Genomic DNA, 15,472 nt, shown 5'->3' on the forward strand with positions numbered 1-15,472 from the left:
GGCGGGGCCGCGGGAAGCGCCATTAATAGAGAGAGCTTGAATCAGGATGGCTGGGGTAAGTGCAATTCAACTTTACATTTCTGATTTCCTATGAATTTTGGTTAGCTCGAAAGCTGTAACATACAACAACGAGCAAGTTTACTGTGTTATGAGTTGATATACTGCTAGATTATTCAGAATCACGTGGATAATATTGCAGTTAATTGGTGTTGTAAATGTAAACAAAACTGCCTCCTGTGTTGGACCCTTCCTTTACACCCATACCACACCGCCACCACCTAACCTCACCCACACACTCACTCCAGCATGCTCGGATGAGTGCTGTATGTTGCAGGGGGATGGCTGACTTGAAGGGAGTTATGTGACAATGTGTTTTAAAATGTCCGCCATCAGTATCTTGTTGAGTTTATGGGCCGCTCAGCTCCTTTATTGACATGTTGTTGTGGTGGATAATATTGAAATAACTGGAAAGTGACCTTGTTTACATGCAAGGGATATATTAGATTAATTTATTCCCTTAATTCTGCTGACCCCTTTGTTGTATCGTACAGGTACAGTACCTGTAACCTTAATGATTATCAAATATTTTTTTCTCTTATTTTAGTCAGAAATACGATTTCTTGTTACGTACATATATGCACGAGTGGGAGGCAGACTGCAGGTAACATATATGAGCCATAAGCAATTTTAACAAAAACAGATGCATTTAAATGCATTATTTCCCTTTAAAAAAAATAGATCATTCTTTGACTTGGACTGCATCCTCTCTCCATTCGTGAATCTAGGAAACTTTTTCATATCCTCCCTTGGGTCATGATCTGCTCGTCATTTTCACTGGCAGCCACATGACTGACTCGTGGGTGTTGCTTTTGACTAGAATTGCTGGCAGAAGAGATGTGCACTGGGCCACTGGAAGGTCCCATGCAGTCATCAGGGTCAGTAGAGTCTTCCATTTTTTTCAATTTTTTTTCTCCTTTCTTCTAGTAGTACATAACTGTACATCATCAACAGTTGAAGCTTGATCATCGTCATAATATTCCTCCTTGTGAAAGGTCACTCATTCTGCCTGCCGGTTGAGGACCCCCCTTTTAAGGTGATTAGGAGTTTTTACACCAGACTTTTCATTCTTATTGTCCTCATCAGTCAGGCCTCCAATGTCTTGAGATGGCATGAGGAAAACATCAATAGGATGATTAACATAACATAACATAACATAAATAATAGGATAACAAAGGGCCATCAGGGCCCATCTAGGTTATCCTGTATCAGTCGCACAGCGACCTTGTCATCAGTACTTAAAGATACACTTACAAGTACACAATACATTATATACTAATTCTAAATATTTGGCCCATTAACAGGGCTAAGTCCTGCAGCGAAATCCTCTACAATTTGTGGTCCCCATACATGGGGATCATGTCTTATTTAACTATAGTAAATTTCTTATAAAAACTATCATGCAGTGCTATACATAATTATAAATCTAATAAATTTAAGTGCTTATCTAATCTGTTTTAAACATTGTCAAACTAGTGCTATTTACAACCGTCTCTGGCAATGCATTCCAGAAGTCTACCACTCTATGACTAAAGAAATATTTTCTTATATCTAACCTGCAGCCTTGCTTTCTAATCTTCCTGCCATGATTTCTAGTCCTATTTCCCTCCTCTAAGGTAAAGAAAGATCTCACATCTATGTAGTTTGTATCTGAGAACATTTTAAATAACTCTATCATATCCCTCTTATACATCTCCTCTCAAATGAAAACATGTTTAATTCCTTTAATCTATCTCTATACTCCAGGCGCTTTAATGCTGGTATCATCCTAGTTGCTCTTCTCTGAACTGCTTCTAACATGTTGATATCCTGCCTATAGTGGGGTGACCAGGCCTGTATGCAATACTCTAAATGGGGCCTAACATAGGAATTATATAAGCTACGCACCACTTCCTTACTTTTATAACTAACATTTCTATTTATAAAACCCAGGATCCTATTTGCCCTATTTCTTGCTTCTAAACATTGCTTTGAAAATTTCATAGTCCTGTCTATCACTACTCCTAAATCCTTTCCTTCCTCTACTGCCTCTAGCCAACATCCCTCCATCTCATAGTTAAAGTTTGTGTTGTCTTTACCTAAATGCATAACCTGACACTTATCAGAATTAAACTCCATCTGCCACCTGTCTGCCCATGCTATCAGCCTGTCCAGGTCTCGTTGTATTCTGTAATTGTCCTTTTCACCCTGTACTGCACATGCTATCTTAGTATCATCTGCAAACTTTGATACTTTGCTACTAATTCCTATATCTAAATCGTTAATGTACACCAAGAAAAGAAGAGGTCCTAGCACTGATCCTTGGGGTACCCCACTAACCACTTCCTTCCACTCAGACATTGCCCCATTTAATACTACTCTCTGTTTCCTATCAGAAAGCCATTCACTAATCCAATCAACTAACCTACCCCTATCCCATGTAGTCTCAATTTGTACACTAGCCTCCTATGCGGTACCTTATCAAACGCCTTGCTAAAATCTAGATATATAACATCTATGCTATTTCCATCATCTAACTCCTTGGTAATATATTCTAAGATATCGAGCAAATTTGTAAGACAGGACCTCCCTGATCTAAAGCCATGTTGGGTATCTCTAATTAATCTATTCTCATTTAAATGCTCCCAAATACTACCCTTAATGATTTTCTCTAGTATCTTACATACTATACTAGTTAAACTGATCGGTCTATAATTATTCGCATCATCCTTCCTACCTTTTTTAAATATTGGAGTAACATTAGGTGGAGCTTCTTCCAATTATGCAATGATTTCCTGGACAGGTAGGCTGGTAGGTCTGCAAACAAAAACTAGGGTTATAATTGTAAGTTGGTATTGTTATAGGAGAGGTTGTTAGGCTACAATTTGGTTGTTCTAAGAAAATTGATTAAGCTACTCCTAGTAAATTAAAATATTTTAAAAGATGGATTAGAAATGTAAAATTTATGTGAATTATTAAAGAAATTTGTTGTTTTTACACTATTTGTGTAAATTTAAAGTACAAAAAAATAAATATTTAATATCTTAGATTATGCAACATTGATGCACCTATAAATTGTTCTTTTAAAACAATAAGAAAATAAAAGAATGCGTTTCTTACCTCTTATTATATATATATATATATATATATATATATATATATATATATATATATATATATATATATATATATGATGCAACTCAGTGACTGTGTAATCCGTCCATCGCTGGTGAATGCTGAAGTTTTACTGATGTCCAAGGGTTGTTATGCTCACTACAAGAACCTGATAATGCATTATGAAAGTAGCACTAGTGTTGCTCTACACTCAGTGAAAAGGTTCTGCCACTGGCATCTATTTCTCTCATATACATTGATAGACACAGTCAGAAACATTAGATTTTTCTTGTATATATGTATGAGTGGGATGTAATATATAAATAGTTTTACACCATACTACGGTATGTATCACTTCAGGATGAAGCTGTTCTTTTTTGGTAGTTTTTTTTTACCTATTTTGAATGAATCTGCACTTCATTTCTATTGTAAATCAGTAGCATATATATATATATATATATATATATATATATATATATATATATATATATATATATATATATACATATATATATATATATATATATATATATATATATATATATATACATATACATATATATATATATATACAGTCAACCCTCGGCTATCACGACTTCGGCTATCGTGTTTTATTGCTATCGCGCACCCCTGAAAAGCTGCTAAAATTTCATTATCGCGACCTCAGTTGCCTGCTATCGCACGCCCCGCCATAACGTAATAAAATATCTGAGCCCTCATTAGCCAAAACCGCCTTCCCGCCAAGATCAATTCCGCTATCGCTTTTTCGGCTATATCGCGGCTATTTCGGGCCCAATTGGGCGCGATAGCCGAGGGTTAAGTGTATATATATATATATATTCCCACCCTCCTCCTTTTTTCCTAAAAATACAGTCTGTCCCCTCAGAAAGTAGCTACTGACCAAAATGTACCATAAAAAAATAGTTTGGTTATCACAAAGTACCACAAAATTAACAGTTCAAAATTATGACTGTTACTACTGTGGAGAGTATTCAGCTCTACCGCTGATCACCACTGGCTATGCCACTCTATTGAAACCTATCTATTTAACCTAAACTAACTTAACCTAACCTAGTTGAGGAGACATGCACTGCTGATATGTCTTCAGAACAAATTAACTTTGTTATACAATTGGCAATCAAATGGATCTTTTTTGCAATCTTTTCTTGCCATTGGCCAGCTTTCCCTCTTCCATAAAAAAGGAAATCTAACAAAAGCAGTGCTAAGAAATTAATATGAAGTTGTTACCTTATATTTCTTTGTAAAATTTGGCAATAAAGTGGAAATAATCGAGGTAGCACCCTCCCCGTTTAAATATCTTCCATAGACTAATTTAAATCAAGTCACTTCTTTCTGCAAACCACTCTGATTGGCTAGATTTGTTATGTATTATTTGTATTGGTCTGCGACTTCATGCTCAAACAAAAGAATCAATATCCGTGATTTATTTCATACATGTACAAATGATGTGACAGTATGCACACTCAAACGAAGACACCTAATGGCATTCCTTAGTGCCTGGCAGTCCATCACATGCGCTGGTGTCGGAGCGCGTTAGCTTGTTCTTTAAAAATTGTTGTCAACGTTATAAACAGTTTGCAACATATTACTCAGAATGAGAAGCTCTATAAGATGAGAATGGTAGGAAAACCCATGTCGATTATGTTCTAATACTGTAATGATACCAGTTTGTTCCCTTAATTCGCTTCACTGATGATCCCTTTGCTGTACTGGTAAGGTTTGTTTTTGTCCATAAATAAACTGTTGCAGCAATAATAAGTTCAACAACAAAAACTGCTTCTCTCTAAGTTAGTGGCTTAAGGTTAAGTGTCCAGAACAAGTACTATTTGGCAAACATAAGTAATTTTCTTTGAATTCTTTATGTGTTCTTAAATAATCTACCATCATATTGTTGCAAATCACTTTTAATTTTGCACTCTCTTCCATCTTCTCTCTCAAAAGGAATAGAGGATGAATATTAACTAGAGTTGCATGGTTCTATCTTTTTTTGGGGTTAGGGGGGATTTGCTAAATTAAAACCTAAAACTAGAATAGAACCAAATACTGAATTTTGCTTTGGGAAGTAGCTAAGTAGGGAGTTGCACTACTGCTGCTCCTACTCTTGTAAACTCTTGTGCCACTTTCTTTGGTCATTCAGTTGTTAGTTTACTTAATTTAGTTTCTCTTTTTTCAAATTCTGCATCAAGAATTTTTTCTTATATTTCTCAGTTTGAGGCAATTCCTTTCAGTGTCCATAGAAACCTAACACATTCCTGGGTTGTGTTGGCTGTGAGTCATGGCTGTAACATCTAAATTGGCAAACTTCAACTTATTTAAAAGAGGAAGTTTCAAGACATTTATCCTATTCTTTTGGCTAACTCTCCTGATCCTGTTCGGTACTGGGATCTCAGTAGTTTTTTTTTTTTTTTTTTTTTTTTTTTTTTTGCCCTTGGTCAGTTTTCTCCCTCTTACATAGAAAAAAAATGGCTGAAACAACTGGCAGTCTTAATTGTATATTGCCTGAATGTCCTAAAGACGCATGGAATATATTTATCATGAGTATTGGCATGAACAATGGTGTTGTGGGTGGCACAGGAGACAGCAGTCGTGGACATCCAGATGTGCATTTATATAGTAATGAAAATGTTAGAGGCCTCACTCGTATCTGTGCATATGCAGTGCAGTTAGTACAAGAAAGCTAGTGTTATCAAAATAAATATTTAAAGACATGCAAAGTTGCTTATTTAACTTAAGGGGATAGATATATCAATAAAGAACTAAAAATCTCACAGCACTAAAAATCTCCCAGCCCCTGACAGCCTGCACTCACATCACAGCACCTTGTATGGAACGATAATGTCACATATATATATATATATATATATATATATATATATATATATATATATATATATATATATATATATATATATATATATATATATATATATATATATATATATATAGGGACTGCAGCTGAAAGCAGCTTTTGGCCTAAGTATCACTCGTCCCAAACATCTTCCTAGATTTCAATTACCCTAAAGCTCTGGCAGCTGTAAAGGATTATGACCAAATAGTTCCAAACTCCCTAATACTGCAGTTATTCATCCATCCTCTTTGTCTAGTCTACCATACAATTTTTCCTCCTGTAATGCCTGAAAGAAAAACAACCTTAATTATTTTAGCATTTTCAGAATTACCTTTAGCAGTTTACCAGCAAAATTTGTTAGTGAAGCTTCATAGTTTTTTTTTTTTTTTTTTTTTTTTTTTTATTCAGTTGACGATATTTATTTATTTGTTTTCTTAACAGATGGCCAAACAGGAAAAGCGAAAGCAGAACCAGCCTGGCCGGGCCACCAACAAGAAAATTTGTAATGAAGAGATTAATACCACCATCAATGATTCCCCTCATAACGCCTCTGCAGATCTCTCTCTGGACCTGGCAACCAACGCCAACAATGTAAGTAACATTAGAACTGCACAGTTACTGCACCACTAATGGAACTGTGGTACACTTGTAACAACGGAGAAATTTTTTACTTAGATTTTTTTTCTTTGGAAACTACTCTATTGTCAGTGCATTTTCCCATATCACTGATGCTTCAGCCTTGTTGGGAAGTAATAGGAGTATGATCCAAGGAACTAGGAGTGACTGATGCCAGACACTCTCTCTCTCTCTCTCTCTCTCTCTCTCTCTCTCTCTCTCTCTCTCTCTCTCTCTCTCTCTCTCTCTCTCTCTCTCTCTCTCTCTCTCTCTCTCTCTCTCTCTCATGCACACATACACATGATGGATCAGTTGACACGATATATTTAAATATAAGGGAGTACCACATAGCAGGCTCCTATGGAAAATAGAACACATTGGAGGAATACAGGCAAATATCTTAAATTGGATGATGCACTAAACAGAAACAGATAGGGAAATGAGGACAATGATAAGAGACACCCTATCAACTTGGAGCACAGTTACTAGTGACATATCACAGGGTTCACTACGAGTAACAACTATGTTCCAAGTACACTCGACCCGAACTAAATGGTTCAGGCACTGGTCCAAATAATGAAAAAGTCTGGATAACACAAATGGTCCCTTTGTTTGCCAAATATGGTCATTGGTCTCCTTAGACTTTTCTGGGGAACTGTGAAATTCAGTCTGTTTTTTGTTTCCCTGATGAACTAAGCCTAAATAAACTTAATTTAAGTTAACCTAACACTAAAACTAATGGAACAGTAATAGCCAAGCATAAAAAAAAAACATGAAGTATTATTACTATTACATGCAGCTTTGTCATGCAATGTTGGTTGTGTCCACATTGCCAGCTTCACCCTGCACTATAGCATTGAAAAGTGTTTGTTGACTGTGGAATTGCCACAGCCACCTATTGCTTCCCTGAAATTCTGTATATAAATTTTTGTGCAGCTTCCTAGCTGCTGTGAGGATTTCAATACCAATGACATTGATCCCCACCCATCGCTGCTGCACATCCCACTTCATAACTGTGTTATCTAATGCAGTATCTTTACCACTCCTTACATATTTCCTGGCATGTCTTTACTGCTTTTACCTGATGATGCATCCATACAGTATTTGACAGAATATTCTACTAGCTTACCTTTTATTTTATTTTATTTATTTTTTATTTATTTATTTATTTTTTTTTCGTTGCAAAAGGGAATGCTAACAAGGGCAACAAAATTTTTGAAAAAAAAAAAAAAAAAAGGTCCACTGGAACTGCAGGTTCCCTAAAAGGTCCAATAGACTCATTCAAAAGCCAGAGACAAATGTCTTGACACCTCTCTCTTAAAAGAAGTTAAGTCATAGGAAGATGGAAATACAGAAGCAGGTAGGGAGTTCCAGAGTTAACCAGGGAAGGTATGAATGATTGAGAGCACTAGTTAACTCTTGTATTAGAGGGTTGGACAGAATAGGAATGAGAGGAAGAAAGCTTTGTGCAGTGAGACTGCAGGAAGATCATGAGACAGAAAGCTTTTGATTTTACCATATCTAATAAAGCTGTAAGAGTGAAACTCCCCAAACATGCGAAGAGTACTCCATACAAGGATGGATAAGGCCCTTGTACAGAGTTAGCAGTTTGAGGGACGAGAAAAACTGGTGGAGACGCCACAGAACGCCTAACTTCATAGAAGCTGTTTTAGCAAGAGATGAGATGTGAAGTTTCCACTTAAGATTATGAGTGAAGGACAAACTGAGGATATTCAATGTGGAAGAGGGAGACAGTTGAGTGTCATTGAAGAAGAGGGGATAGTTCTCTGGAAGGTTGTGTTGAGTTGATAGATGTAGAAATTGAGTTTTTGAGGCATTGAAAACTACTAAATTTTCTCTCTCCCAGTCAGAAATCCTAGAGAGATCAGAAGTCAGGTATTCTGTGGCATCCCTGCATAAACTGTTGACTTCCTGAAGGGTTGCTCTTCTCTGAAAGGATGTGGAAAGATGTAGGGTGGTATTGTCGATGTAGGAGTGGATAGGGCAAGAAGTTTGGTTAAGGTCATTAATGAATAATAGAAAGAGTGGGTGATAGGACAGAACCCTGAGGAACACCTCTGTTAATAGGTTTAGAAGAGCAGTGGCCATCTACCACTGCTGCAATAGAACGGTCGGAAAGGAAACAAGATAAACTTGCCAAGGAAAGGATAGAAACCGTAGGAGGGCAGTTTTCAAATCAAAGCCTTGTGCCAGACTCTATCAAAAAGCTTTTTATATTTCTTAATGCAACAGCAAAAGTTTCACCGAAATCTCTGTAAGAGGATGACCAAGACTCAGTAAGGAAAGCCAGAAGATCACTAGTGGAGCAACCTTGATGGAAGCCATACTTGCGATCAGATAGAAGATAGAAGATTATGAAGTGACAAATGTTTAAGAAGCTTCCTATTCAGGATAGATTCAAAAACTTTAGGCAAGCAAGAGATAAAAGCTATAGGACAGTAGTTTGAGGGATTAGAACAGTCACCCTTTTTAGGAACAGGCTGCATGTAGGCAAACTTCCGGCAAGAAGGAAAGGTAGAAGTCAATAGACATAGTTGAAAGAGTTTGGCTAGGCAAGGTGCTAGTATGGAAGCACAGTTTTTGAGAACAATAGGAGGGACCCAATCAGGTCCATAATCCTTCTGAGGGATTAGGTCAGTGAGGGCATGAAAAACATCATTATGAAGAACTTTAATTGTAGGTATGAAATACAGGTAACTCGATTTATGTGATAGATGCATTCCAAGAGGCATCGCATATATCAAAATTCACGTAAAACAAACATGTAATTCTCATAAGAAACAATAGATAATAAGGGGGATGCGGGATGTGGTCCAAAAAAAAAAATCATACAAAATACTCTATTTATTTGGCAAAATTAACATGTTTATTATTTACCATTCTAAATACTAGAAGTTTATTTAAAGTAAAGAGGAAAGCAAAAAATAAGAGAAAATAACAAAATAAAGAATACATAAACACAACACTCACTGCTTCGCTGCCTTCACTACTCACACCACAGTTAGTCACCATCTTCCTCTGAGCTTTACCACTTTATCAAAAATCCACTTATCAAAAATAACCCCACGTGCAGAAGAAGATGAAGGACATTTTGGGGCCATCTTGGTGAATTATAGGCAAATTGAAGAGATTCCGTCTGTACTCAGTGCTGGCAGACTGCACATGAGAGCGATCATATTTAAGGTGAGTTAAAGGTACTAAGGCCCTGTATATCACACATACAGGCCTATAAACAATGTTTTCCCCCTTGCATATGTTCATGAGTTAATATTTCATAAACAGACTTTGTGGGTCCACCTGGAGTCACAGCCTTTATCTAAGAAAGATAGGGCATCGCTAGCGAGAAATCCGTCTGTCCTCCTCTAAGTCTGATCACTAACACACACTAGACTTAAACTCATAGACCTTGGAGCCAGGTGTGCACGAAAAATGACACGCTTTTTCAAAACCACTAACTTGTGACTCCAGGTGGAGTCACATTTCCGTTTAAGGGTTAAACACAATGCTCAGTGTTACTTTATTATTAACCTGCAAATTAATCTGTTAAGGATGACTTGCTAGAGGGAACACAACAATAAGATTATTGGGAATACTGATTGATACATTTATTGGCTTTGAGTTGTACAATGACAAGTGTATATATACACAAATGGGCACAGTTAATCTAAAAGTTAACTTTTAAAAGACCTGAATGGTGCTTTATAATGTAATGAAGTAGAAGCTGCTCCCTGTTCTGTCTGGGCTCACCTTAACTTCACTACTAGATTAGCTGAAATCTGTAACCACAGAAGCTCCAGCCATGATTTATCAAAAAGAGGCCAACAGCATTTAATACCAAATAAAAACAGCCTTTTCCAATTATTATTTATTCAGCTTCTTTAGGGACCAGCACCTCAGAGGGCATTTATTTCTTATATCAACTTTTGTTGCCCTTTATAGGATTTCCCTCTTATATTAAAAAAATAGATAAATAAATAAAAAGCACAATATGTGCTCACACAAGAAAAATATATGTAGAGGAATGGGGAGGGGCTACAGGGTGTGTTAGAAGGATACAGGCAACCCCCGTTTAACGAAGGTTCACACAACGAAATTTCGCTACAACGAAGGTTTCATTTTACTACCATCTGCTCGTTTAACGAACACCAGGCTCGCTTTAACGAAGTTTTATCCCGGTAATTTTTTTCCAAATTTGAAACCCCCACCATATCACGCAAGCTGACAGGATTTTGAATACACCAGGAGCTGCTGGTACTAAGGCCTGCCTCAGGAAAAATCTTGGGACCCCTATAGAATAAAGATCAAGATCAAGCCTCTCGTGGACAACACGTGCAACATTCACTCCCCAGTCAAAACATAACAGCGTCAGCAGCAGCTTGTCTTCCCTAGCTCAACTTACCACCAAAATGCCCTGCAATTGGCCTAATGTTCGTAAGAAGACCAGGAAGTCTCTTACTCTCCAAATGAAGCTAGATATTATTCACAGACACGAGGGAGGCCAGAAAACTATGGCATTGCTGGCCACTATCTTGACTCCATATTATACTGTCTCTATTTTCAAGTCAGCAGACTCTATTAAGAAGGCTGGTGAGACCGTATCTTCCTTGCAAGCTAAAAGAACCACCTGAACTCGTGACTCTACAATGGATAAAATGGAAAGCCTTGTGGAAATGTGGTACATAAGTTTTGTATGCAGTACAATGATGCGCACTTTGTTTACATTCCACATGTTGCCGGTTAGTGTCTTTCCCGTTTCACTCTTCCTCCCTTCATAAAGTTAAGATCATCAACATTATAAAGTTACATACATACATACATTAGTGTACATTATAATGACTTAAATTAAACTACCTAAATGTATAACTTCATAATTTTTACTTTCATTAAACCTTTTACTATACTATGATGCACTCTCGCTTTGCTTACTCTCAATGGAAGTTCAAATCAGGGGTTAAACTTGTTATAATCGGTTTGCTTAACAAAGTTTCGCTTAACAAAGTGTTTTTAGGAACGTAACCCCTTCGTTATACGGGGTTTGCCTGTACTACTATAAGCGGTGGCATAGTGAATAAGGTGGTGAGCGTGGGATTGGGCAGACGTCCACACGTAGGTTCGAATCCCACCTCATATCACCTTGATACTTTGTCATTCGTCAAGCGGTTTAAAGTTACCTACGTGTCACCATGATACCCAGGTTCTATGTGGTTACACCAAAGATGTGTTTGGGCCCTAATATGGGTACCACTATAAATAAAATTGCCTGCACCATTAATGGGTGGAAGCTGAACAATGCTTCCAATATTCTTCAAGTTACCTGCAGGTGCTATAGGCCAGGACATGGAGGAAAAAAAAAAGCTGCCACAATGTAAGATGTACAGGTACAGTAATGTTTGAAACCATGTTGCAAATGTAAGTGGAATTTTTATTTATTTTTTCTTTGTGGGGGGGGGAGGCCTATAGCACCTATAGGTAAACTTGAAGACTATGGAAAGCGTTGTCCAGCTTCCAACTATTAAAGACACAGGCAATTTTATTTATAGTGGTACCCATATTATGGCCCATATCACTTATCCAAGTACATCTTTGATGTAAGGCAATTACACATATACCTAGAATCTGGGTATCATGGTGACATGTAGGTCACTTTAAACCACTCAACAAATGAACAAGTTTCAAGGTGGCACATGGTGGGATTTGAACCTAAGCATGTACATCTGTTCGATCCCACGCTCACATTATCCACTACTAATGTGGCTATCCCTAACAGGAGAAACTATTGATTATATTCCATCTTTTTTTTTGTCCAGCATTCCTATTTTGTGCATTTTCATTAACTAGTTCCTCTTCCCCTTCACTGTTACTATCATCATCAGCACCATCATCATCATAACCATCATCTTCTTCATCATGGTTTTCCACACCATTCCTCTTTTTAACTTCAATATTGTGCAAAACAGCTGCACTACAAATTGTGGCCATTGTTGTGTCTAGATTTGTCCTCATAGGTATGGAGAGGCAACAGAATCTTTGCTTGAGGATCCGAAATGCTCTTTCAATAAGGATGTGGGCTTCTGAATGAGCCAAATTATATCTATGTTCCTTTTGCAGTGTGGGATACCAAATTGGAGTCAACAAAAATGAGGTTAATTGGTATGCAGAATCCCCTAGCAGATGGCCATCATAAGCTCTTGCTTGCAATTGAGCATATAAAGAACTATTCTTAAATATCCTGCTGTCATGCACTGAGCCTGGCCACCGACAAACTACATTATAAAAACTCAAGTCTGGCCCACACACTGCTTGTACATTTAATGAAAAATAACCCTCTCTGCATCTATACAGTTCTGCTTGAGGACCACCTGGACACTGAATAGGAATGTGTGTACAATCTATTGCGCCAATAATACTGGGGATCCCTGAAATAGCATTAAAGTTATCCTTAACAGCTTGCAGCTGATGCGTTTCAGGAAGGTTTACATGTCGCTGAAATAAAGCGGCAATGGCACGTACAGTGCGTGAGGCACATGAGCTTACAAACTGTTGTGATACGTCAAAAGTATCCCGAATTGCAAGCTGCAAGTCACCAGTTTCCATCGACCGTAAGGTGATGAGGAGTTGAAGGTGTGCTGGCACACGACACCCTGCCGAATGGAAAGATATTAGTTAATATTTAAAGAACTAGTTACTTGTCAAACTAATACTTTTTCTAAACTATGGAAAAGGTGTTCTTACTTTATCAACCCTTAAAGTACAGGGGGTTGATTTACTTTCCGTCTGTTACAACAGGGAAAAATCACACCTATCAAAATGCTAAAAATATTTTTCCCTATAAAAACATATTTCTTTGTGTTATTCTGAGTACAACGATGTAGTTTTTAACATGTTATGACACCTGAGAGCAAAGTTATTGCATATAAAATAATTCATGGACCAAAAAATAAAGCAGATGAGATCGGCTACAGACAAAGCAGAGACTCACGGCAACTCGGCCACATCATCTTGTGACCCTTTCACCACTATATTAAATTTATGTTTCCACTCCTCTATTGCCTGCTATAATGGATATCATATCTTAGTATTCATATACACTCATGCCATGAGGATAACCTGGACTCTGTGGCAGTGAGTGGTAGTGAATTACTAATGAAATGTCGCTGTATTTCATTAGTAATTCACTATCACTCAGTGCCACCAAGTCCAGGTTATCCTCATGGCATGAGTGTATATGAATACTAATATATGATATCCATTATAGCAGGCAATAGAGGAGTGGAAACATAAAATATCATGGTGAAAGACAACACGCAGGCTAAAATGGTCACAAGAAGAAAAAGAAGCGGCCGAGTTGCCGTGAGTCTCCGCCGTCTGTGGCCATCTCATCTCTGTTTTATTTTTTGGTATCCCATATAAGATTTCACTTTATGCATTACAAAACAATCCTTTCTTGGGGGCAAGGTTTGTAAAAAGCTAATAGAAATATATATAATTTTTTTTTTTAACCTATGTGGTATGTTGGGGACCAGCCCAGAACACATCCCCCCTATTTCCATTATTTCCTATGGGAAAATTACGTCCGCTTAATGAATTTCCGCTCTTCGAACAGCTTTGACACCTCTTATCCTGTTCATTAAGTGGAGTATTACTGTACAGGCAATCCCTGCTTAACGAAAGGATTGTTCCTAAAAAAGCCTTCGTTAAGCGAAACTTCATTAAACGAACCAATTATAACAAGTTTGACCCCTGACTGAACTTCCATTGAGAGTAAACAAAGCGAGAGTGCATCATAGTACAGTCAAAGGCTTAATGAAAGTAAAAATTATGAAGTTATACATTTAGGTAGTTTAATTTAAGTCATTATAATGTACACTAATGTATGTATGTAAGTAATTTTATAATGTTGATGATCTTAAGTTTATGAAGGGAGGGAGAGTGGAGCGGAAAATATGCTAGCTAGCAACCTGTGGTATGTAAACAAAGGGTGCATCATCGTACTGTATACAAAACTTATGTACCACATTTCCACAAGGCTTTACATTTTATCCATTGCAAAGTCATGAGTTCAGGTGGTTCTTTAGCTTGCAAGGAAGATAAGATCTCACCAGCCTTGTTAATAGAGTCTGCTGACTTGAAAATGGTAGACAGTAGATGAAGTCAAGCCATGGTGGGAAGCAATGCTATTAGTTTTCTTGCCTTTCTCGTGTCAGTGAATAATATCCAGCTTCACTTCGAGAGTAAGAGACTTCCTGGTCTTCTTAGCAATGCTAGGCAACATTGCAGGGCGTTTTGGTGGCATGTAGAGCTGTTGCTGACGCTGTTATTGTTTTGAACTATGGGAGTGAGTGGTGCTTGTTTTGTCCACGAGAGGCACTTGTGTATTCAAAAGCCTGTCGGCTTGCGTGATACGGTGGGACTTTCAAACTTGGAAAGAATTGCCTGGATAAAATTTTGTTAAAGCGAGTTTGGTGTTCATTAAACGAGTAGATGGTAGTAAAAGGAAGCCTTTGTTGTAGTGAAATTTCGTTGTGTGAACCTTCGTTAAGCGGGGTTTGCCTGTATCTGAGTTTGCATTTTCTTCACATGAAAGTGCAAAAGTTCTTACTTTTACATCAAATTCAAGTGCCCAAGAGGAGAGAGAGAGAGAGAGAGAGAGAGCATGGGTGGTGTTATTGGACCTTGGGGGATATTTCTTAGCGGCAGGTTCTGCCATGAATTTTTTTATATGCAATAACTTTGCTCTCAGAGGTCATAACATGTTAAAAACTACATCGTTGTACTCAGAAAAGCACAAAGAAATATGTTTTTATAAGGAAAAATATT

General features: G+C 37.5%; 1 protein-coding gene across 1 annotated transcript in view; it reads left to right on the forward strand.

Moving 5' to 3' along the window:
* Window positions 1–15,472, forward strand: part of LOC123499086 (structural maintenance of chromosomes protein 6-like) — a 109,529-nt gene continuing 94,057 nt past the window's right edge. Inside the window, 2 exon segments of the mRNA XM_045246710.1 lie at window positions 1–55; window positions 6,461–6,610. Of these exon segments, the coding sequence (XP_045102645.1) occupies window positions 47–55; window positions 6,461–6,610 (159 nt within the window). The 5' untranslated portion in view covers window positions 1–46.

This window comes from Portunus trituberculatus, chromosome 49 (genome assembly GCF_017591435.1).
Source record: "Portunus trituberculatus isolate SZX2019 chromosome 49, ASM1759143v1, whole genome shotgun sequence".
Classification (NCBI taxonomy): domain Eukaryota; kingdom Metazoa; phylum Arthropoda; class Malacostraca; order Decapoda; family Portunidae; genus Portunus; species Portunus trituberculatus.